General features: G+C 43.1%; 1 protein-coding gene across 1 annotated transcript in view; it reads right to left on the bottom strand.

Annotated features, from left to right (window-relative positions):
- The window catches only part of F13A1 (coagulation factor XIII A chain), a 145,473-nt gene that overhangs the window by 42,252 nt on the left and 77,193 nt on the right, over nucleotides 1-26,028 (bottom strand). Inside the window, exons 8-10 of the mRNA XM_060164287.1 lie at nucleotides 19,843-20,017; nucleotides 16,935-17,073; nucleotides 461-564 (exon numbers count right to left, since the gene is read on the bottom strand). Of these exons, the coding sequence (XP_060020270.1) occupies nucleotides 461-564; nucleotides 16,935-17,073; nucleotides 19,843-20,017 (418 nt within the window). The remainder of the gene's footprint in view (nucleotides 1-460; nucleotides 565-16,934; nucleotides 17,074-19,842; nucleotides 20,018-26,028) is intronic.

The raw sequence follows: 26,028 nt of genomic DNA, 5'->3' as shown, positions 1-26,028 counted from the left end.
ACACAACCTAAAAAGAAATCAGCATCTGGAGAAACAACAAGTTAAAGGATGATCTGTAATTATTTGTTGAGTTCTTTATTTTCACCACTGCCATCTATCTTATCACTGTTTATCAGGCAGGGCTGAAGTCTGTTTTATAGCCTAGCAAAAGTGCTTACCCAGATACATTTTCTCTTGTCTTCAAAACTGCTTATCAAAGCAAGAATCGATGAGGTTATATATGTTAAGTTTTATGCTTTTTCCCCCCCTAGAAGTTACAAAATAATCAGAGTGAAGACGACCAGTGAAATGCAGTTAAACCTGGCTGGCAGGTAGTCAACCCTGTACATGCGCCCAGGAAGCACACTTCTGATGCTGCTCCCACTGGGAGGGAGTGTTTCCCACACATCAAATGCAATCATAAAAGCAAAATAAAGATGGGCAGTACATCCATTTCCCTGAGGGAGGATGCGGTTTTTACCGTCGCTGTTTTCCTGCGGGGTGCTGTCCACGACTTGCCAACCTCCAAATCCAATGGGAAGATCAGGCCTCGTCATCCAGGCTTCGTTCCAGCAGTGGTAGTTCCTTAAAAAACACCACCCCAGCGAGATTAAACTTCCCATCACATTCAATGCTTCAGGAAATCAAAAAGTGACCAAAAATCCTGTGACTATGCTACCTATAAATTATCAGAATGGCTTAAGCTAGCTGGAAGCTTCCCAGAGATACACTGGGGCTCTAGACTTAAGTTTTCTGTGCACGTCCTTTTCCACCGGCACCCCTGGGATGGCGCTCATATGGCTGGACATTGCTCTCTCCCCCACTAATATCAGCTTCAAGGCCACCCAGAGATATTCTAATCAATGCCTTAAACAATTTTGATCTTAACCCTTGTCTACTGCCTAATGAAACAGAATTTACTATGGGCTCAAGGGATATGGCAGGGAAGAAAAGTTAATGAAAACTGAGATACATATTATCTTTGAATTCCTTTTATATTTATATGTACATTAGATTTATAAAAAGCATATCCCTTTGTAACGATTAAGCAACAATGCTTTTGTTTACGGGCTTGGACTATTGCCATAGAAACTGTAATGTTAACTCCTGACTGTAGCTGTCTGTAATTTGTGGCAAATTTCCATCTGGTGTCCAACAAGAAGGAAAGGTTGTCAGGGTAAGTGTCTCTTTACACTTTATGAAAGGTGGGTGACCCATGAGCTGAAGGCCAGGCAAAACTTTTCAGACTTAGCAAGTGACCCTTGAAACAAGAGCATGGGATAAAAATATCATAGGGCTTCCCTGGTGGCGCAGTAGTTGAGAGTCTGCCTGCCGATGCAGGGCATACGGGTTCGTGCCCCGGTCCGGGAGGATCCCACATGCCGCGGAGCGGCTGGGCCCGTGAGCCATGGCCGCTGAGCCTGTGCGTCCGGAGCCTGTGCTCCGCAACGGGAGAGGTCACAGCAGCGAGAGGCCCGCGTACCGCAAAAAAAATAAAAAATCATCACGAATTGTATTATTACGTCCTTGGAAAGACCTGAAATTATGTGACGTTACAGAAACAATGGGAGCACATTAACCTGTCGGCATTACAGAAAATATTCATATAGTAATAACAATCTAATGGTGGCATGAGGTAGTTACAGCAGTCTTTATAGCACTGGTGAATTTCAGATCCAGCTACCATCCACCCATACCTCAGTGTCCTTCACTGTCAGTAATTCGTGCATGTGCCCATCTCTCTCTGAGTTCAGCTCATCTTCGATTGGCTCAGTTCAGAGGTATTCACTTATCTATGGGCCCATCATGCACCAGGCACCATGCTGGACACCCAGTCATGATCAAGTCATAGGTTCTTGCCCATAAAGAGCCCCACGACTGAGGAGGAATGATGAACACAGAAACCAATTGTTAAAACATTTCATAGGTTTGCTGTGAGGCTTAAACAAGCTAATACGTGTACAGCACTTAGAACGGGGTCTGGCATATGACAAGCGCTCAAACATGGTAACTCTCTGACGTTTAAAAATAATTGATTGAAGTGATGCATGCTACAGGGGAAATTCATTTGGGGTACAATCGGGTCTCAGTCGGGAAGCCCTTGGGGCAGGAGGGAAGGCACCACAGCAGAAGTGGTAGTTGAGCTGAGTCCCCCAAAATAAAAGGGAGTTCAGCAGATTAACAAAAGAACTAAGAACAAAGCAGTGGAGACAAGAAATAGCCAACATGGTGTGTTTGGTGACCTGTATGCTGTTGTGGCGGGTGAGTAGCATGTCTGCATACTTGTGTGCATGGGAGAAGAGGATTGGCAGGTGAAAATGGGCAGTACGTCACAAGACCGTCAGGTACGCATAGTGCAACTGTAGGCCAGGCACCGTTCTAAAGTCTTCATGTACGTGAATACATACGATGTTCCCAGCACTCTACGAGAAAGGTATTGTTATTATTATCCCCCACTTACAAGGGAGGAAACGGAAGCACAGAGAGGTTAAGAATCTTGCCTGAGGTTGCACAGTGTGTTAGTGATAGAGCTCCAGGATCCATGCTTTTAAACACTGAGCTATGTTGTTGGTGAGGATGAGATTGTGAGATCCTTTTATCCCAAGTTAAATATTTTGGTTTTATCCTTGGGCCAGTTAAATTTGCAGATCTGTATTTGTGGAAGCTGGGCGAGGACCAGAGACTGAGCTGAGCTTCCCCTCGTCACCGTGGAGAAGGAGAGGAGCTGTCAGAAGGGAACTGTGAGTGTTGAGGAAGATTTTGAGTTTCCAGGGAGTGTGATGGTTCCATTCACCAAGACCGAATGAAGGAAGAAGAGAAGGTTTGTGTTGGGGGCTGGTGTTGGGTGGGTGACATGTTCATTTGGGACATGATGAACTCGAGTGCCCGTGAGAAACTCAAAGGATGAAACCCAAGAGGCATTTTTATGTACACACGTGACACTCGGAATTTGACGTAGGAAGCCACTGGCGTCTTTATTGCTGATGGAGGAGAGTGGTGAGTGCAAACGCCAGATGCAGAGGGAACTGGAGGGGAGAAATGCGGAGTGGATTTCTCCCCCAAGGGTGACCTAGGTTGTGAATGCAAGAACAGATGATAGGGCAGTGGCTAGAAAATAATGCAATGTGGGAAGATTGTTTTGATTATTTTTACGTTAGGAGAGATTGTCATGTCTATGGAGGAAGAACCAGTAGAGTGGGAGTGAGATAAAGATAGAATAAAGGGAGAGATGGAATAAAAAAAGGCTCAAATACCAAGGATGCAGGAGGATGAGGTGGAGAGCAGCGCCATGGACAAGTGTGGGGAGCGAGGCATTGTCTGCAGGGGACGGGGGTGCAGATGTAGGTCAGGGTCAAGGTGTGAGGTGTCGGGGCACGAGCATGAGGCTGGCTCCCACCTGAGAGCCTCTATCTTTGCTCTGAAGCTGGAAGGAAGGTCACGGTGATCAGGTAATAAGCAATGCTAGTCCCCCTTAAGAACGGTAAACATTGCACCATCAGGCAGAGAGATCCAGAAAGAACAGCAGTGAGACACTTGCAATCCCACATGGCCACAGTCACGCTTCCTACACAGCCTGCGATGTTTAGCAACCCTGGCTTCCACCAGCACTAGGGTAAGAGGCCCCAGAACCTCCTTGTTTAAATTCAAGTATCCTGGGCCAGGTGAGCCTTGAACAAGATAAATAGGCTTTGCATTTCAGATCTCAGGTAAAGACATTGCTTTGAGGATTTTATTTCCTTTCAAATGACCAGGAGATGGGGAGGGGTTTCTTCTCTCTGTACTCACGGTCTCTTCCACTTTCACCTAAGACTGAGACCTTATTTGTGTGTTTGGGGTGGAAGAGTTTAATAAGAGGGTCAGGAACTTGTAGCAGTGGGTGAAGTGAACAGAACTTATGCTCTGGAGGGGTTGGGCCTTAGTCAACGGGTGGAAGGCCAGTAGCTGGGCTCCCAGATTGCCACAAGCAGAGGAAGACGTTGCAACTTCTGAAGAAATGGGGCTTTTTCCATCATGCCATTCTCTCTGCTCAGGAATGGCCAGGGGAAATGCGTCCTGGGCCACCCATGCCACGAGGGTCCCCTTTTGGCTGGATGTTCAGTATTTCTGGGTATACATGCCTGCCTTTTGCATCTCAAGTTCCCCTATGAAAGGGGTTAACATTTACAGACATTGCTGAATTCCGTTTACCTACTATCCAGGCTGGGAAAATATATATGCTTCTTGGAAAGTTTTTTTTTTATTTTAAAGCTTTTTAGCCTAGATCTGTATCTAGATAAATGTATCTTGCTGTTTCATCATATGCACTTGCAAAGTGTGTGGATTCATTTTGTGACCTCCGCCTGCCTATTTACCATCGCATTCCCAGAACTAGAACTGGCCCATAGGAGGTGCTCACAAAGTATTGGTTGCTTGAAAGTTAAGGATATCTCCCAGCAAGGCAGGCAGGCATAATTAAATCTTTGTGTGTTTGTTTCTAAGATTCACGGTTTTGTATTTTCTCAGAGCCTTCATTTGAAGCCCGACTTCCCACCATACCATCAAAATATGCAGTGTCCTTTTAAAGTTAAAAAGATTATCAACCTTCAATGTGATCTAGTATCCTTGTTGCCGCTTTCTAAAGAAGCAGGGTAGAAATTCAAATAAAGCCCCCATCTCGTCGAAAGTTATTTAATCACATTGAAAATAACTTCTTTGGGGAGATGATGGAGGTAACAAGTGAGCATCACATCTTTACTATGTTACTTCCTGTATGTTTCCTGCAGCGGCAGCTAGTGATTTCTAGAACTCCTTTCAAGGATGTAGGAATTTGGCAGTATCGGAGCAAAAGACGCAGAGAATCTTCACCAAAAGCAGAGCCTCACTAGCAAAGCAGCACCATGCGCTGCTGGAGGACCCTGGAAGGGACGTGGCAGCATTGGTTTAGTTTATCCTTTGATTTGGTAAACTCCTTTCCTTAGAATTACATACATGCAGAGATAAGAATGTGAAATGTTCATCCTTGCATAATTTTTAAGAAGGAAAATCAGAAACTGTCCAGTATGTGATTAACTATTTTAAATCACAAAATAAAATACTATTCAGCCATAAAAATCAGACCTGTATTTATTAGGTAGGGAAAATAACCATGGCATATCAATTTTTAAAAATCACGCTGCAGAACACCAGGTACAGTGTTCATCGTGTATGTATATATGTGTGGAAGGCAGAACGTGAAACGATCCTCACACTTGTATAAATCCCTCCCTTTGAATGTGGGTGAAGTCTATGAATAGGATGGGATGTCGCTCCTGTGATTACATTTTTACATGGCAAAGAGGATTTTGCAGACGTAATTAAGGTAAGTAAGCTGTTGATTTTGAGTTAATTATAAAGGAGATTATCATGTGGGCCTGACCTAATCACGTGAGCCTTTAAATCTGGGAGGTCTGGGACATAGCAAGCTAGAGATTTGAAGCAGCAAAGACATTCTCCTGCTGGCCTCGAAGAAGATGGAAGCTTCCATGAGTTCTACAGCTGCAAGGAACTGAACTTTTCCAAGAACCTGAATGAGCTTGGAAGAGAGCCCTGAGCATCAGAGGGGACCACAGTCCAGGCTAACACTTTGATTGCCATCATTTGAGACCCTAAGCAGAGGACCCAGTTAACCTGGGCCCAAACCCTTCGCCTACAGAGACTGTTGGATAATAACTTTGTGTTGTTTTAAGCTGTCAAGGTTTTGGAAATTTGTTATGCAGCAATAAAAAAATGAATACAATATGCAAAGGGACCCATTAAAGAATCTTTAGCAAAATGTTGTAAATGTTCTGAGTAGCTGGAAAGTGGATGACTCTTATTTTTATACTTTTTTCTGCAATGTTTGAAATTTTTATAATAAATATATACTAGTCCCCCTCACCCCCCCAAAAAAACAACCATTAGCAGGACTCTTTTTTATTAAAGAAGGAAGAGCACAGTTCTAACTGGCTAAGGTCACATCCAGGGTGACAAGTGCCCATGGGAGGGTGCAGAGTGGACAGAAAACACAGCTGAGACCAGGATGGGCTTCGGGGCTCTGTGTGCTGTAAGTTCAAAGAAAATACAGTGGATAATTTAAGCAAGGAGTCCTTTACTGCCTTTAACTTGGCTAAATGCTTAAACATTCCACAGGGTCATCTCATCTGCAATCTGTGCAGAAAGGTTTTCTTCCCTAAAAGGGAAGAAAGGGACGTGGGACTGTAATTTTGTTTCTGCAGCGTTATTAGGGCTCAAGGGAGAGCACAAATAAGCTTCAGAGAAAGCGGGGGCAGAGGTGTCTTGGACCAACTTCAAGTGTAAACCAAGTCTTTGAATTCTTTTATTTTACAAATGGCAGGGGGTAGAAGAAAGACCCTGGTCTGTCTTGCAAATTATTTGTGTTTGTCGCAGATGGGCACAGCCCTACCTCTCTGGCCCTGTTGTTATACTCCTGACACAGGCAATGATACTGGTGACAAAAACGACAGCACGCCCTGGACTTGTTAAACTCTGGTCACTCCAGTAACGAAGGGGGGTGGGGGGGGTGGGAAAGAAGTAGAGCCAAGTTGGTGGACTCTTGACGCTTGCCTAGTAAGACATTCCAAAGTGGAAATAAAAGCGTGGACCAAGAAAAACCTTGCCAGTTGGGAAAGGTAATGAAGCAAGACAACAGAAAGGAATTATTCAGAGGAAGGGAAGTATGCTGGAGGAATCTTTTATGGAGCTGGGGGCTGGGAGAACCATGCTAGTTCAGAATGCAGCTGTTCATTGCTGGAGTGCTGAAACCAGGAAGGGGCATTTGGAGTTCCTCTGGGGTCTTCTCCACTGAAGGCAAAAGTCCAGTCAGGCGGAGACCAAGCCAGTGCCCCCTGTAGGAACCAGTCACCCATCAAGAAAAAAGAGAAAGTAATGAAGGTGTTTGTTTTTGCTTATAATATGCAGGGAAGGGATCCTATGATGTTCATTAAGAAGTCACAGTTTAGGGCTTCCCTGGTGGTGCAGTGGTTAAGAATCTGCCTGCCAATGCAGGGGACACGGGTTCGAGCCCTTGTCCAGGAAGATCCCACATGCTGCAGAGCAACTAAGCCCGTGCACAACAACTACTGACCCTGTGCTCTAGAACCCGCAAGCCACAACTACTGACCCTGCGTGCCACAACTACTGAAGCCCGTGTGCCTACAGCCCATGCTCCACAACAAGAGAAGCCACTGCAATGAGAAGCCCGCGCGCCGCAACGAAGAGTAGCCCCCGCTCGCCGCAACTAGAGAAACCCCGCGCACAGCAACCAAGAGCCAACGCAGCCAAAAATAAATAAATAAAATAAATAAATTTATTAAAAAAAAAAAAGAAGTCACAGTTTAAGCACAGTCTGATGTAGCACGAAAGACCCAGTTAAGGGGCTGAAGATAGCATGTGTGAGAGACCAAAATGGAACCTTCAAAATGTTCAGGAGTAGATGACACCCATCCACATGAGCCACGTTTGACACCACTACTTAGCGGAAGGCCTTCTGTAATTCTGCTGAGTTTCCCTTGCTGGATTTACTTTGAAAATAGCACCCTGAACCCCTTTACCTCTCCCTCTTGCATAGCAAATTATCAATTGATATTCCTGCTGAAAATTAAGAAAAGATTGGATTTTGAGAATGACTCTAAGCTATAAAAAGCTTTCTATAATAAATTCTGGCCAAGCTTATCCATAATTATTGAAAGGAGTTTTAAAAAATAGAGCCAACTATCTTAGTAGGTACCAAAATTACTGCTTTGCATTATAAAGCTGTTTATGAGTATACTATTCTAAAAACTCTTATTTATATGACATTTTTCTAGAGGTCTTATTAATCATCAAAAGAAATTAAATTGCATTCAGTATAGCTTAGGTGGCACATATTTTATTAGCTTTTAATTATTTGAAAACTGGTAACTTTTGATCAGTATATATGATGACTCTCAAGCAGAATTTATGATTAACCAAAACATGACATTTTTCTTGTTATGAAAAATGCCTTAGTACTTTCTATGTGGTTTATTAGATGGCTCCCACTTTCTTTTTCATTCTAATTTCCTGAGAGGTATTTGTAATGACCTCTGATTTTATTTACCTCCCAAACTCCCTCTTCGTTCACTCTTAAGTGGAACTCGCGTAGAATAGGGACTGCAGGCACTCTGTGGAGATATTGTAGTCGCAGGACTAGGGTAGATATATGAAAGGAATGGGAGGAGAGTCGAGTGCAGTGATTTTCAACCTTCAAAAATTAATGTCCCTTCCTAGTTTTAAAACAAATATTTTGTAACACCTCTATATTATACTGAAATGAAGTCCACAGATTTCTATACACAATTTCTAAAAGATAATATAATGCCCTATAATGCATAGAAGAAATGAAGAAATAAAAATACATAAAATAATATGTATTTCAGATATATGTCAGGAAGATGGTATTAGATACCAGACTATTCCTACAAAATGTAAACCCTTCAAGGGGTGTGGTAGGCCCCCAATTTGGAACCACTTGTAGGGTGGTTAAAAGTGTGTTCTGGAGAAACACTCCCAGAATGACAGAGTAAGGGCCTCCAAAAATCTGCTCCTTCATAAAAATAATGAGGATACTAACAAACATGATCAAAACCAACTTTTCCAGAACTCTGGAAATGAACCAAAGATTTGCAACAATATAAGGAGGATTTATTCAACAAGAACAAAAGAATCTCAGAACTGTGAGCTTTGTGACATTTTAATTTGCCTTATTTCCACCCCTCTCTCCCTAGCTCCATGGTAGTCTTGAAAATGAACAGCCTTACAACTATGGTAGCCATAAAAACTTGCAGCCTAGCAAACAACAAAGAGGAGAAAATGGGCTTGGAACTCCCTAAAATTCAATAAAAGAATTGTCACTATTAACCTGTCTGGCAGCCCTCTGAAAAGTTCCGTTCCCAGGGCTTATTTTTATTTGATCTGATTCAGAGCTTACTATGTGCAAATAGCCCTACCTATAGGATGTTTCCAAAACCAATTAGAAGCAACTGTTTAACATTATAGGTACCTGAAGAGGTGATACCAACTGGGGATAATAAAAGGCTGTCCCAAAAAATTTAACAGGAGGGACTGAAATTTCCTTAGGGGACTTCTGACATACTCCTGAGAGTCTAGACGGCCACACAGATGTGCAGGTCTGTAAGCATGCCCAGGAAAGCCCCAACAAGGTCCTAAACTCTCACCTCTGGCTGAACTTCAGACTCTGAGCAAGCAGGAAGTGAAGGCTACAGCAGAATTGTGTACTTCCTGCTGGAACACTGAAGACAATTAGCTGTCCACTGAGTTTACCCAGCAGAGACTTCAGTGGCCATGCATGATGAATACAGACCTTAAAGAATTAGTCCAGGAAAGTCACTAAACACACAAACAAGAGCAACAACAACAACAAAACATCAGCAACAAATTCTGGAGATCAGGATATCCTGTTTGCAGAGTTAACACATTATATTATTTAAAATGTCCAGGTTTTAACAAAAATTACAAGACACAAAGAAACAGAGAAGTATGGCCCATACACAGTGAAAAAAAGAACCAGTCAAGGGAAACTGTCACTAAGGAAGCCAAGACACTGGGCTTACTAGAAAAAGATTTTAATTCAGCCATTATAAGCATATTCAAAGAACTAAAGGGAACCATGGCAGCAACGTCTAACTAAATAGAGAATATCAATGAAGAGATAGAAATTATGGAAAGGAATCAAACAGAAATTCTGGAGCTGAAAAGTATAATAACTGGAATAAAAATTTCAAAAAAATCACTAGAGGGTCTCAAAAGCAGATTTGATCAGGTAGAAAGAATAAAGAATCAGTGAACTTGAAATAAGTCAACTGAAATGATCTAATCTGAATAACAGAAGAAAAATATGAAGAAAAATGAACAGAGCCCCAAGGCATGTGGACCATACTCATAATGAAACTCCCTGAAGGAAGGGAAAGAGAAAGAATCAGAAAGAATATTTGAAAAAATAATAGCTGAAAACTTTCCAAATTTGATGACAGATATTAATATACACATCCTAGAAGTTAAAAGACCCAAAGAGGATAAACTCAAAGGGATATACACCTAAAATCCTCATAGTCAAACTGCCAAAGCTGAAGATAAAGGGACAATCTTGAAGACAGCACACAAAAAAAGTGATTTGTTATGTACAAGGGATTATCAATAGAATTAAAAATGACTTCCTATCAGAAGCCATGGAAGCTAGAAGGCTGGTGACCATGGTTAAGTTACTGTGCCTCAGTTTCTTCACTTATAAGTGAGGACAATAATAGTAGTACCTTAACAGGTTGTTAAAATGATTAAATGAATTAATACATGTCACCCACTTAGCTTAGGGCCTGGCACAAAGAAAGTATTCCATAAGCATGAGCTATTTTGATTCTTGGAGGTGGCAAATAACTTTTTCAATCCTTCCTTCAAGACTCTGGTGCGGATTCACGGCATATATTCTTAGTTCTCTAATGACAGCTCTCGTGATCTATCTCCAGGTGATTTTCTCAAAAACTATTTGGCTGACAGTAATGTAGTTAACTAGATAATTTATTTGAAAAGAAATATCTTCGGTAGCTGTTCAGAATTGGTAATTTGGATACATCACAGGATAAGTTTACAAACTCGTAAGCATCTTAAACAGTTTGGCCTATATTCAGAATATTTCTTCTTTTTTTTTACTTGGAATTCATTTTTGGATAATTCTTCTTTTCATACACCATGATTAAAAGTTAGGGTAATACAACAATATGAAAGTTCAACTAGTTGGAACGTACTTTGTACAATGTACAAAGTGGATCAGTCTGAATTTCAAAAATGCACCTATGATGTGCAAACCAGCATGCCAAGTGTGCAGACTGCAATTAGAATGAGGATTGGTGGGACTGGGTTAAACCCAGGGCTGGCTCCCAGGTGTGAAAGCTGCTTAACTTCTGCTATAAAAGTTGCTTTGAAAGAGCTTTGTTTATAGATTCAATGCTACCCATTGCAGCAGAGTTTTCTGCATTTGGAGTGAAAAACACAACAAAACAATAACAACTGTACTCTTTCTGAAAAGTACTGAAGGAAGTTGGGATTTATTTTTTTTTTTTTTTAAGAATCAGGTGCATTGAGGGCAGCCAAAGAGTTACAGCAACTTTCTGTGGCTTGTTTGATTTCTGTGTCTTTTCTTCCTGGAGAGCTGACATGAAGACGGTTTGCAAAGCAGCACCTACATGTGGGTGAGTGGATCACAGCCTGGTCCTGTGAAGGCAGGCAGATCTTCACTCAGAGCACATGACAGAACCCGCTAACTGTGGGAGGAAAGGCCTGGCTGGAAGAACAGTGACATTTATTTAAAAAATAATAATTTTGGAGCTGAAGGTACCCTATACCTCATGAAATCCAAAGCCATATGAGAAAATTAAGACTCAGAGAAATCAAGCAACTTGCCCAAAGTCACTCAGCTAGTCAGTGGAAGGGCTAATTATATTGCCGTGAGCCATGGAGAGAGAGGGAGGGAGAGAAATTGTAAGAATAGTTTGACTTGATTTGGTGTTTTTCCATGAGATCCTAAGGAAAAACGAAATAAAACTGTAATTTCTTTCCACTTGGATCACTGACTATTTCTTCGATTGTCCCAACTTTGAGCTGAAACTGATAAATACAAATTTGCTAGTTCACAATTATTTTAAAACATTAAATTGAGAAAGCCAGTTTAATCAAACTTACTTCATTTGATATGAAAAGGCAATAAAGGAAAGAAAGACTCTTGTTAATTGTTTTAGCATTCATCATCTTTCCAATTATCTTTAATATCATATGAGATGCTTAAAACTCTGAGTTCGGCAATTTTCTACATCTGCCGATTGGCCAATCGGCTGGCCTCTGAGAAGCAGAAGGGTCAGCTTATGGGCCTTGGTGTGCACACAGGTGCACAGCCCCTTCTCTTCACATCCTGAGGGCATGAGTAGCACATGTTTCTACCCACCCACCCCACTTGGAACTCCATCGTCCAGGGGTGAAGACCTTCCTCTGGGAACGTGAGCGGGATGGAAAGGGGCGCAGGAAGGAGAGGCCTAGAAGATGGACCAGAAGGGGGCAGGGTCTAGGAAGCTGTTGGCGCCAAGAAGGACTCTGAAACATTGTTGACTGTCAGACCCTCTAAAACTAAGAGTGAGGGGTGGGTTTGTCTTAAAGGAGGCAGAACCTGGGATTGGACAGAGGGTAGGGAAGCGGGAGAGGTGGTGATAGATGGTAATAGTGACCCACCCCCATCCCCATCCCCAAAGAGTATTGACTCCATCTGCCTCTTGTGAATGTACAGCCTTGGGGGGCATTAGCCCTTCCAGGAAGAGGACAAAGTGCTAGATGTTCTTGAGGTCGTACAAGAAGGAGTACTAGGGGCTGGATCTTGAGAGAGTGAGTTTCAATATTCAACAACTGTAGTCATAATAAATGAGGGATAATTCTGCATGAAATTCCATTCCTTCCTGCCTGGTCCTTGAAACAGACTGACCTCTGGTTGTCTCATCTCAGCCCCTTAGACTTATACCCCTGAGTTTTATCTGTGGTCCAAGGTCATTTCCTGGGCATTCCATCTTTGAACAGCACAGCCAGAAGATTGCAGGGGGTTAACGGTTTTGAGTCCACGGCCGCTGACCATGTGAACAGCCTTCCCCCTGCTCCCCTGGGTTTAGGACGGAAGTCCCTTCCCCTCGTCTCCGTGACTCCTGGCTCACCTTATAGCCCACCTTATATTTTTATAGAGTGTACTGTATGTGGTTGTTTCACTCATGAACACTGGATGGAGCTCCTCAAGGGCGGAGACCTACTTAATTTCCTTCTGAATCCTTAACATCTGGTATTTGGAAGTATTAGTGTATAATAGTGTTTGTTGAATGAATTAAATGATAATTATCTGTTAAATAAGCATTTAACATTTTTTCCAACCAATTCCATTTATCAAGTCCTTGCTCTTTGCCTTGCACCCTGTTGGCAAAACAAAAGTAAAATACATCAGACAAGGCTTCTCCCATGGGGGTTGCATACTGGTGGAGGGAGGTCAAGAGGAGGACACAGATCTTCCACCCAGAATCATCAGATCTGGCTACATGCTCTCCAGCAGTAGGACACAGGATAACACTTTCATTTAGAAGGAGAGGAGCCTTTTCCTGAAATACCTTTCATGACCCTAATAAGCACCGCCATCCCTTTCTTTTAAAATTGTTCCCATTTCCAGTGTGACCGTCGTATGATGAGGTGACCAAGCTGAGTTCTATCAGGAGGTGGATGAAGGGTCACTTTACTCCTGCCCATCGTGAGCCCCATATCCCTGTTCACGGTTTAGGCTGCAGCCGGACATTGCACAGGCATCTTCATTAAACTGTCCACCGTGATTCACGGATGCCATCCCCCAGAGGTTACACATAATTCCAAACCCATCGGCACGCTGGGGACAGGAGGCTTACATTGCTCCTTCCAGGGTATGTTACCTTGTGTTGGCCCTCCTGGAATTTCAGGTGGGAACCCGAGGTGCAATTCTGCTGCCCAGCTGTGCCCTTCTAAGGTTCCTCGGGCCCTCCCTCTCCTGAATCGCTAAGACGCCCACTCTTCCCTCTGTCGGGGTCAATAGCATGTCCACTCTGGGCAAAATTGCTGCCCCTGGCAAGGTGAGGCTCTCTGGGAGAGGAAATACATGTGGGGACCTAAGGTGGCGGACCAGGAAGCAGGCCTGTAAGCAGTCGGTGCTGGATGGTCTGCGGTGGTAAAGGGAAAGGGTGAGAGCGCCGGGTGAAATCCAGACTTCACCCCTCTCGGCTCTGGGTCACACTGAGCGCAGCACACCTTCGTATGCATCCTTGAGCTCTCCCTCTGAACCCTCGTGCTGCCTTATTTCTGCTTTGGGGACATGGGACCCAGCTGAGCCATGGAAAAGAGGATGCCGTGGGTCACCAAGACCCAACTGGACAAATTAATTTACCACATCCTGTACCATCAGGACCTCAGTGTCGAAGAGATGGTGGAGACACAAGAGCGAGAACCAGGAAATCATTCTCGTGGCTTCCTTTAGAAAGAGGGGGGCAGGGGCCACATACAACCAAGAGTTTGTCTGAGTGGAGCCTGCGGAGGGAAGTGAGGCTGGGGGGCTTGGGTGAGGCCGGTGGCTCCTGAGACCCCCGCTGGGAAATTTGTCTGGCCACGTGTTGCCAGCCATGCTGCACTGGCCCCTGGGTGGTCAGCTGATGCCGACCGAACCCTCCCTGCCCCGCCTCAGCCTCTGCTGCCCCCAGCCCCACCCCTGCTCGCCAACCCTGCAGCTCAGGTAGCCCCCATTTCTTACCAGTGGTCATTACTAATCTCATCAGCAGGGGCCAACTGGGCACTCCCTCTGGGCCTAGCACTGTGGGAAGCACTTTAAATTGCCTCGTTACATTACCATTTAAATGGTAACTACTAAGTTTACCCTCATTCTACAGATGAGGAAGCTCAGAGAGGTAAAGCCGTTTTCTCAAGGTCACACAGCCAGCCACTGCCCAAGCCAGAGCTTGACGTGAGGGGCGGCTGTGGTGACCATAAACTGGTGGACGTGTCCAGGGACAGCCTCCACCAGCCCCCTCAATCAGGGAGGGGCTTAGGAATACTTTTGGTTTTCTGGAACCTCTGTAACTTCTAGGGTTCACTGGTGTTCGCACTGAGGAGGCAAGGTTTCTGCTTTTGTTTTTAAAATGCCCCAAAGTGACAGAAATAGCAGAGTCATCTTAGGACACTGGGCACCCCTCTTCTTCCGACTGCTTCAAGGTGCTTAGGTTGATGGCAACATATTGCCTCCAAGAAATTCCAGCTGTGTGACTAGTAATGAACACAATAAGGGCAGCTAACAGTCATTAGGCACCTGTTATGCTCGGAAATTTTGTCATCTCCACTTTAGAGGACGAAAGAGAGGCACAGAGAGGTTGTGCCTTGCCCAAGGTCACACAGCTGCTTGGTGCATGCCCCAGACCCGACGGAGCCCTTTAATCCCTGTGCTCCACGGTCTGGCGTGTCCCATGCAGTTAGTCAGACCGTCAGCCACCCTCTGTGAGCCAAGCAAAGGGAAGACGAGAAGCCTGGGGCAGTGGTCTGGCTGTGAGGAGCAGGGCCCCGGACCAGGGAACATGGTCCCAGGGTGATGGGATATGTGGGGAAGACAACGAATGGACAAGGGTGATAGAAACAGGGCAAGGAATTCGGAGCAGAGAGCTGACGGAGGAAAGGGTTACCGAGAACAAGGTCTTACCAGCTTCACACTTTAGTAGCAGTTTGGTGAGGGGCAGCCTCACGAGGTTATTTGCTGGGGTGCCCGTGGGGATTTATGGTGGGAGGACTTCAGATCAAGGAATCGGGAGGAATAATTTTGAGCGGCAGCTGGCTTCAAGGGCACTGAGTGAGTGAGTGTGTGAGAGTGTGTGTGTGTGTGCAGGGCGGCGGGGTGTGTAAAGAAGAGGTGAGCAGTGCAGGATGCCAAATAATCCTTATTTTGCCATTTGGGGCTGTCACAGCAGGCTTAGGGGGTGGCTATTTGCGTCTGTTTTTGTCGTTCCACATACACGCAGGGCTGCGGTGCTGTAATTCCAAGGGCTTAACTTAAATGGTGCTTCAATGTGCCTTTCAGTTTACAGGGGTGAGGCGTTGTCTTGCCTATAGCCGCTAGCTAGTCATTGCTCAGCTCTTTCCCTTCAGATGAACTGCAGCGTGTTTTATTCACAGTAGCGCTTTGCTACTAGTTCAGCGCTTTCCTTCTCTCCCCATTCTCGAATGAGCGTTCACCGGCACCGCTGAGTTAGTACTCTGCCCCTAACAAGTGTGCGCCATTCCTGTAACATGGGGCAGTTGAGACACTTCTAACTTTTAATTTCTCTTTAAATGAGCTTATAACTTCCTACCATCCCCATCTGGATGCTTTTACAACCGCCAGTGTTTTAGCTTTACTGCTTCTGAAGAACCACTCTAGGAGACACATTTTTAGTTCCACTGAGCCAAATTCCACTGAGCTGAACGCCTGGCAATTTCCCTCCCATACAGACCTTTGTAAATATCCTTTACGTGTGGATTCTCGGGATTTTTTTCCCTCTCTTTTGGACAAGAATAAAACAAGAATATTGTTTTGGACTGAGTGGGTCCCAATGGAAAAAAGAAATTTCTTTGGAATCCTAAACTCCCTGCAGCCAGCTTGTGGTATAGCTGTTCAGGGCAGTGAAAAAACTGTGTGCTTGGTGTTTGGTAATAATTTCAGTTTTATTTCCACTTCTATCTCTGAACGAAAGATGAGGTCACAGATCGGGGGAACCACATCTTTACCTTCAAAGAGCAATCCTATATTGCAAAAGCCAAAAAAAAAAAAAAAAGGTTGTGGTTTAGGGTCAGATGCTCTTGGGTTTTATTCTTAGCTTACCAGATGTATGACCTTGAGAAAATTATTTTAACCTCTCTGTGCCTCAGTTTCCTCATCTGTAAATGGAATATTAATAAGCACCCACCTGATAAAACTTAAAAAGCTTAGGTAAGATCATGCTCACGCAGAGACTGGTACACAGTAAGTGCTCAGTAAACGTTGGCTATCTTACTCTTAGAGTAGAGAATGCTTGGCTCCGGTGTCTCTGCCATTCACCATAATAGTCATACACTAAGGTGGAGAGGAACTAGTGTAGGCTCTGGCCACTAAAACCATGGCCTTTTCCAGTGGTTGCTGTCGTAATGGGATGATCGATCGCCATTATACGAAGCCCAAACTGCCTGTTCAGTAACATTTCTCATTCATTAGCTAAAAACAATCTCTGACAATCAGACTTTTCTGCCTATGGTATCGAATACTCCTTAAAATAGAACAGAAAGAAACATTAGACCGACTCTGTCTCCTGGTAAATGTATGTCACTTCGACTTGATATCAGCAAATGCCCTTGTAAATCAAACTCACCACACTGAATCCTTGGTGAGTTTGGAGTTCACATTCCCATCTTCTTCCAGGAAGATGTCCAACTGCAAATTGGCATTGTTATCATGGGCTGAGAAATAGTTGGTAACGACTCTCGCCGGTATCCCGAGGCATCGCAAAACTGCAGGAAAGAAAGATGGACCACAACTAAGCACATCACCGAGATCTGATAAATACAGAGTGAACAATCTCCTCTCAGAAGGGACCTTCTTCTTTACCAACATGGACATGTTGTTCTCAAACGTCCCGCACTGAGGAAGGGGGCCTGTTGTCAAGGATCAGGGCTGCAGAGAGAAGCCTCACTGCCTGATCGTACAAACTGCAGTTGGCACCAACCGAAGCCAGTGGGAAAGGGATCCCAGGAACAGGCTTCCCGTTGTTTAGCTGCTAATCATACGATCATCAAAGGAGGATTATTTTAGTCCAGCTCATGGACTAAAATTTTTGAAAATAAAATTTAAAAACCTCAGCTAATAGGAAGTTAGGAATTTACCAAGCAGACCCTCAGTGCGGTTTGCTTTCCCGGCTGGAACGTGCTCTTGTGACACTTGGTGGAGGGTGACAGCACAGATTCATTTTAATCATTAGATAATAAATTACCTGGTTGCATCTCTTGCCGTATATGCACCTATTGATTAAACTTAATCCAAATGCCCTCCCTGGCTGCCAGGACGCCAGACCTCAGGGCTCATTGAAAATAATTCAGCTGACACTTTTAAGATTAATGAGTTGCCTTCCCTTTTTTTTTTTCCTCTCAGAATTGTTTAGCATTTTTAACCAAAGACCATCCACCTCCTTCAACAGAACACCCTTGGAAGTCCAAACTTGAATCTGGTAGAGACTCAAGGGTCCTCATTAAATGACTGAATCTTGTTTTAAATTAATTTTTATTGGAGTGTAGTTGGTTTACAATGAGGTGTTAGTTTCTGCTGTGTAGCAAAGTGAATCAGTTATACAGATACATGTATCCACTCTTTTCTAGATTCTTTTCCCACACAGGTCATTACAGAGTATTGAGCAGAGTTCCCTGTGCTCTACAGCAGGTCCGTATTAGATATCTATTGTATATATAGTGGCGCGTATATGTCAATGACTTAATCTTAACACCCCAAACGTCACCGATGGCAGCCACCACCCGCCTCTCACTTCCATCTTCCTCTATGATTTACAGCCCCTACACTTGCTACAGTTTTACCAAAGAAATGATTGGCGCTCTAGTTCTATTTCTAGCTTAACACTAATTCACGTGATTACAGAATCTGCCGAACTCATAATTTTAAGATTGGTGAAGTCTGACATGGGGACACCAGTGCCTCCTTCCCTCCAAATTTCCTTTTCAGGTTTATCCTCACGGTGACATCACACGTTGGGCCTCTGCCTTTTCTTATCACCAAAGCCGGTGTTCAGGAAGAGATTCGAGGACCCTTTTATACAAAAGGCATACATGAATGGAAGGTGTTTACTATTTTATCTGGTTCTAAACCTAAAGGAATTACACCGGGAGAGTGAAACTGCAGACATCAGGAGGACGTGGGGAGTCCTTTCTCTTTTCCTGGGATCATTTCATAAGAGAGGCTGCCTCTACTGAGCACCTGTACTTAGACTTGACTTGGGAGCCGTGAGGGAGGGGGGCCTACCTCCAACTGGTAGGCCTTCGTGAAGTTCAGGCTTCCATGTGGAGCTTGAAAGACCAGCCCTTCTAGGACACTGACACATTGGCTACAATGCCGTTCATTGCTCCCAGGAAATATATATTCCTTTAGCCCTTGGGTATACGCAAATGGCTAAGAAAATAATCTTATCCAGTTTGACGCCATGGAGAAACAAAACACACAACCCAAACTCATGATTTCTTTCCACTTGGATCACTGACTAATTCTTAGACGGTCAGAACTTTGAGCTGAAACTGACAGACTTCATAATCATTTATTAAAAAATGGTCTCATCCTGGCTTCCAGCCTCCAGATCCTCCTTGATTTTTCTGATTAAAAAACATGCTAACTGGGTAAAACAGTCTTTATTAATGAGCCAGCAGGAAGGACACTTTGACTTGCGCTTAATGTTTTGTTTTTTTTTTACAGGGCTGTAGAAATGGCGTGTTAATGAAAATCATTACCAATGATGAAGACATACTGAAATAAATGTTTTTTAAAAATACCCACTGAATTAACAATAACATTGTCTGGGCCGGGACAGATAAATGCCACATTGAAAAATGATGCATGAGGCTGAAGAGAACAATTCTGTTCCCATATGTTTTCCTCTATGGATTGGATATTGGGTGGATTAAAAGCAAAAGGGGAAGCTGGGGAGTGCAGATCGTTCATTAAGTTCTGGAATCTAATTGCTCAGGGGCATTGAGACTCACATACAAGAATGAAGATGAACCCACCTGCCACAGTCCCTTCCATAGCTGGAGTAAAAACTAAGCGGGTATGTTTAGAAAATTCTCAGTGATAAACAGTAAGCAAATAAGCATATTTACAAAACTGCTCAATAACAAGTGGTACATAGCTTATTATTTATTATTTTAAATTTTGCTAATTGAGCCTTTTAAAATGTGGGGATTACTGAGAAATAAAACGGCATAGCCTTTCCCTCACATCCTTACGTGGCCCCGGAGATGCTCCATTTCTCTGGGTATTGAACGATGGATTATGTAGGAAATAGTCCATCATTCTTTCTATAAAGCTTCGGCAGTCAAAGAGAAACTAGGACCATATTTGGCCAAGTACAATTTAATTATGTATTGACTGCATCCCAGAATAGCCACCCACAAATTCTATAGGTGCAACAGAGCTTGCTAGGTTGCTTTGCCAGGTTATAGATAAGATGTCTTAAGGTGAAATTTCCTTTGCATTAAAAATATATTACTCAACTGGATACTTACATGTGTTAAAGACACCAGCAAAAACCCAGCACTGACCATAGCGGACTGGATTCTCAGAACTCCTGTATTCCAACAGGATGTCAACACTTCCAGTCCAGGCTGATGGGGGGATGCCATAAGCATAGACATTGTCCCAGCATCCAGCGATGACGCCTTCATCATCCTTGGCGTTAATCTAAATGAGACCATGAGAGGTGAGAAGGGGTCAAGGTCATTTAGAAGAGTCCTCTCCAGACTCTGACACTGGGCAAGTTAAGGTTTCCAGTGCCTTCTGTATTCCTGCATGATGAAAACAGTTCCACTTCTGTTCAGTTCACTGTTATTTGTCAGGGAAAGTGATGTGATGATGAGAGTGTGAGGGGAAACCAAATAACCGAGACTCCCTGTTATATAGCGTACGATTGTCGTAAGGTGGTGTTGAAAAGCAGGCAGGAAGAGTTGTCATGTTTTCTCACGTGCTTGGGAGAAGATACACACAGGACCCTTGGTCTGGTTGGAATAGAGCTGGAGAATGTGTGAGGAAGAGAGGAAGAAGACCTGCAAAAGAAGACAGCTCAAGTAGGGATCTTGTCTCGAAAGAAGGAGAGTTAAAAGCTGACAAATGACAGAAGATGTTAGAGTGGGGGCCCAGAGTCTCATGGTCTAACGAGTTTTGACTTTGAGGATGAGTGGCAGACTCTAATAAATTGAAAAAGTAAGCAGATGCTGTCATAGGAACCATTAAGAATTAATAAGAAATTAGATTCCCATGGGTGCCTTGCAGAGTCTGTTTTTTAAGAAGTTGCATTACAGAAGTATTTTCTTTATGACTGCTTAAGGTGATTAAAGTTGCATAATTTTGTTATAATACATAAAGGGCCTGGGGTATTATAATACATAAAGGGCCTGGGGTATTATAGTTTAAATATAAGGGAGACTTAAGCAAAGAATGGCAATCGAATATTTGGGAAAACCTGGCTACACGTTCAGACCACAGTCATTTGGTAGCAGCAGACCTGAAGTGCAGGAATCTTTCGTGTTTAGACAGTAAAACGGGGCAGGAATAAACAGTTTCAAGGCATCCTGTCAGTTTCTTGGGGGTCACTGCTGAGTCTTACTTCTCTTGCTGTAACTTTCATTATGTTTAATTACAGTCAGAATTTCTAGGTGGGGAGCATTGGGAGTTCTTCCAAAAACTGATGGTACTTTAACAATGTCTATACGTTGACATGACAATGGTTTATAGACTTGCTCTTCAACATGTGGTCTGTGGACCAGCGGCAGTGGAATGCCCGGGAACTGGCTGGAAATGCAGAATCTCAGGCGCCTCCCCAGACCCACTAAATCAGAGCCTGCCTTTGAACAAAATCCCCAGGTGATTTTTGTGCACATTAGTTTGAGAAGCATAGGTTCAGACTACACTGAAAAGACATTAGTAAGCAAGGTAGAACATATGATTGAAGCAGGTGTGTTTGGATGATGACAGCCATAGAAGAGATATTAAAATATGGTGATTTTTCTATGTGTTCATGGCCTTGCTAATTAACAGCCCACCCCCAGCACTTGCCCAGACCCCTCTCTTAGGCTTGCTGAGTTTAGTTTTTATAAAAGTCTATCCTCCCCAGTGGGTTGTGAGTACATTGAGAACAGAGATGAAAATCGATGCCTTTCTGACTTCTAACAAGTATTGGCAAAGAGCAGGTGCTCAATAGCTGTTGAATAATCCGTTGTGTATTCAACAAGCATATAGGCATTGCACATCTGAGTAAGAGTAAGATCTTCTCTGTGAAAAGAGATGGTCTAAAACTCATCAAGCAGAAGTAAATGTTACCAATATTAATACAGAAAGATGTACAGGGAGAGTTGGGTCCCAACAGAAGGAGTAATCAGTTTTATTAGATTGGAGGGTGTGGTGACGGCTATGGGCTGGATAGGGAAAATGACATGAAAGCTAGGTCTGGAGGGGCTGAGGTCCAGAAAAGGTTATCTACATGGTAGAGAGAATTTGAATAATTGCTTTGTGTCATGAAGAAATATGGCAACTTCAGGGACCTACTGCAAGTATCATGTAAGTAGGCAATATTGGACGAAGTAAAAACTACTAGAAGAAAACACTTAAGATGTGCAAGCAACTTCTATTTTTCCCCTTTGACTCTGTCCAGTTAGGTTAAAGGGAAGGTAACTACCCAGTTAATTTGTTTAATGTAGAAAAAAATGAATCCGTTAGAGATTACTGAAGGACCCCATTCAACTAATTGCAAACTCCTTCCTTTGAGGTTAACTTTGACTTTATCCTGGAACTCCATGAAATGACTGGAGTGCAGCAGGGTTTAGACAAAAATTTTGGTTCTATTCATGATCAATAATTCTCCTTGCAGTTGAATTGATTATTTACATCTACATCTATTATAGTGAAGCCTGAAGAGTGCCTTGGTAGGCTATGATGTGGTTTGGTGTTTGTGAGTAGGTAGGTTCAGCTTTAACTCACATTACCAGATTCTTATCCTTATCATTGAGAAATAGGGTAGAGCAATGAATCTCAGAGGTAAAAGTTCCTAAATTATGGTTCTGATGACTGATTTTCAAACAGACAGCCATTAATTAAAAGTGTTATTTATAGCATACAGCTGAACCCAATCAGCCTAAGGGAAGAGTAAGGAAAAAAAGAGCTCTCTCCTCTACAGACCTTTTAATTCTTAATGCTGAGCTGTTCCCCTGTTGCTAGATAAATCACAACTCTCATTTATTAGCATTTAGCCAGATTAGCTACCTTTTTCTAATTAGAATATTGATTTCTGGGGAGCCCAGATTCGGAAAGAGATACGTCTTTAGTGACAGATGTAAACGGTTAAAGTAATAGCCCCCTCCCTAGACAACAAGATATGTTTGGGGGACACTTCAAGGGCATGCTGGTCCCTTGTCAGGCCACAGCTGACTGTGAGCACCCTATCATGAACTCTGAGTTGAACCAGTGACAGAATGAAATGTCTCCGTCTTGCATCACTGGTGGTCAACAAGAAAATATGAACCCAGGACTTTGGACAGGGAGCATTATTCAACTTCATCAAGGTTTCACTAAACTGTCCTCTCATAATACCTACAATATTGGACAAAATTTAAAACCAGCCCCTTTGAAAGCCACTGTCAGCCACCACAGTGGCATAACGTAATTCAATAAACTTCAAAACCTGGTCCAAGAAAAGGGGAGGATTTTGGAGTGTGGCAGAGGGGCAGCGTGGCTCAGCTCTAACCCTGACCACCAGGGCTTCAGAAGCCCTACTGTCAAGTCACCAAAATCCTGAGGTTGCTCATTTGTATTTCCAAATCTGGAAAGAAACAAACTGGATTAAAATGCTGATCTTTTCCTTGTTCTGACCAGAATCTTGGAAATGACTGCTGTGGAGAAGTGGGTGAAAAAGGGTCTGCACCCCTTAAAAGGTAGATATTCTGGGACTACAGTGGAGAAATGATACAAAGCCTGTGAGTTATCTCCATGTGGGAAGGAGATCTACCTCCAATTAGGTAGAGTAGATTCTAGAATGGGAAATTTAACAGAATCCTAAAAGAAAGAGCAGAGCCCAAGGATGTTAACAGAGTTTGCCATCTCGTCAGCTAAACTCCCTCCTCTGCTTCAGTCTGTCTCAGGGTACAAAAGAGTAGAATGAAATACATTGGCCTCAAACTGTAGTTCAGAGGTTAAATCAAACTCATCTTGGATTGGAGAGTCAAGATTTTATCTACAGTATATTACAGCAAATAGGACACTTGGAGAAGAGTTATGCAGGTATGAGCATGAATAAAAAGGAAAGCAAAGAGGAAAGAGAGAGAATGGAAAAACTATACATAGAAGAAAACAAAATTAAGGAACATAAAGGAGTTTCTCACAACCTCCTAGGAGATCACAGACCTAAAGGAACACACTGGGCACCAACTCACATCATCATGCAACTAAAGATAAATTATAAACTCTAAGAAACAGAATAGATAATGTTCAAAATAACATTAATGACATAGGGGAAAAGCTTGAGGTGAAGAAAATGCTAATGAAAAAGATAAAGAGGTGAAGTTATTAGAGAGAAGCTAATAGTTATGGAAGACAAGGATGATACAACATAAGGATAATTAGTATCCTTGAAATAGAGAACCCAACAAATAAAACAGAAGATATATTCATGATATAACATAAGAAAATTTTGCCTAATTGAGGAAAAATTTAATCTATACATTGGAAGGGCAATCTGAGCTCCAGGGTAATGCAGAATGCTCATTACCTAGGAACTTTAATTAATTAATCTAGTTGAACTTAAGCTTAAAGAAATAATTGTTCAGTCCTACAGACAGAAAATGCAAATTAACAATAAGGGGGAAATGGGGCTGTCTTTAGACTTCTCCAGAACAGCCAGTTGATATCATCCACATTTGCATCGTCCTGAGAGGAGGGTGGACCCAAGAATATTATGCACAGCTAAGCTGTTCTGTGAGCATAAGGACAACCAGCACGCATTTTCAAACATGAAGGATCTCAGAGAACACAGGACCCATCACAACCCAACCACTTGAAAAGTGATATCAAGATAATTAAGGGATGAATCTACAGATCCCAGTAACAGAGACTCTGTGGTAAAGGTCCAGGGGTGAGGAAAATCCACATACGTGCAAAAATCTTTGGGAATCATAGTAACAGAATGAATATGAATTTTAAAACTTGATAATGTAAAAACAATGATAATCCTAAGAAAAAATTAGACCTGAGGGAGGAAAGAGGAAAGGAAGAATGGAAGTGCTGTGTTAATGTGTTCATCTCTCTTAGTTAACCAACACTACCTAAAACATAATTTAAAACATATAATTACTTTACTTTGTACAAGAGTGTTCCTAACAGCTTTATTCAGAAGAGGCCCAAACTGGAAACATCTCAGATGTCCATCAGCAGGTGAACAGGTAGACAAACTGGGATATAGAATACGATAAAATACTGCTTTTGCCAGTGCAAAGGAACACGTGCAAGAATTGATTGAGTAGAAGAAGTCAGCCCCAAATAGTACATACCGTATGAATCCAGTTATGTGAGATTTAGGAAAAGGCAAATCAGGCTTCCCTGGTGGCACAGTGGTTAAGAATCCGCCTGCCAATGCAGGGGACGCGGGTTCGTGCCCCGGTCCGGGAAGATCCCACATGTCGCGGAGCAACTAAGCCCGTGCGCCACAACTACTGAGCCCGTGTGCCACAACTACTGAAGCCCGCGTGCCTAGAGCCCACGCTCCACAACAAGAGAAGCCACTGCAATGAGACGGCCGCGCACCGCAATGAAGAGTAGTCCCCGCTCGCTGCAACTAGAGAAAGCCCACGCGCAGCAACGAAGACCCAACGCAGCCACAAAAAAAAAGTCAAATTTATTGTAAGGAATCAGAATAGTGGTTGCTTGCTTCTGGGGATGTGGAATGATTACAAGAGAGCACGAGGGAAATTTCTGGGCTGATGGTAATGTTTATATTTTGGTTACATTGGGGTAGTGATTACCCCAATCAAAACTCATTGAATGTTACATTTGATACCCATACATTTCACTGTACGTAAATTTTACTTCACAAAAAACACATAAAAACCACAGGAACTAACCCTAACCTATACTGCGAAGCGTATAACCACTGTCTGCAAATGTGCTCTGCTGTATAGACTTGACACAGGCTCTGACAGGAGTTGGTAATTAGCTTCATTTCTTATGAAAATCTTTATAACTAGAGATTATTAACCTTGTCTCCGTTGGTAACTGAGGATTCTTATTTGGCCCAAACATATTTTACTAATTGACAGTTGTGAAAGAAATAACAAAAGGTGGACCGAGAGAGAGAGAGAGAGAGAGAGAGAGAGAGAGAGAGAGAGAGAGAGATACTGAGATCTTAAGCTTTCCAAGAGCTGTCTGCTGTTTTTCATTGCTATTCCGCTGCTGTGTGGGGCAGGGCTGGTGTATAGAATGGACCTCCAAAAATATCTGAATGAACGACTGGATGGATGAATAGATGAATGGAAAAGGGAAAGAGCAGAACAAGGAGAGGAAAGGAAAAGGGTGCCAAGGGAGAGGAGAGGGGAAGGAGAAAGGGCAAGAAGGGAGGCAAAGTGCCCTGAGATCGCATATCCTAAAGGGCGGTGCTGGCTTTGCTGCATTTCTATTTATCCATCCTGGGGATGTCTGACCCAGGAGACCAG

Source organism: Lagenorhynchus albirostris, chromosome 10, assembly GCF_949774975.1.
Source record: "Lagenorhynchus albirostris chromosome 10, mLagAlb1.1, whole genome shotgun sequence".
Taxonomy (NCBI): Eukaryota; Metazoa; Chordata; class Mammalia; order Artiodactyla; family Delphinidae; genus Lagenorhynchus; species Lagenorhynchus albirostris.
This window is presented reverse-complemented; position numbering and strand designations above follow the sequence as displayed.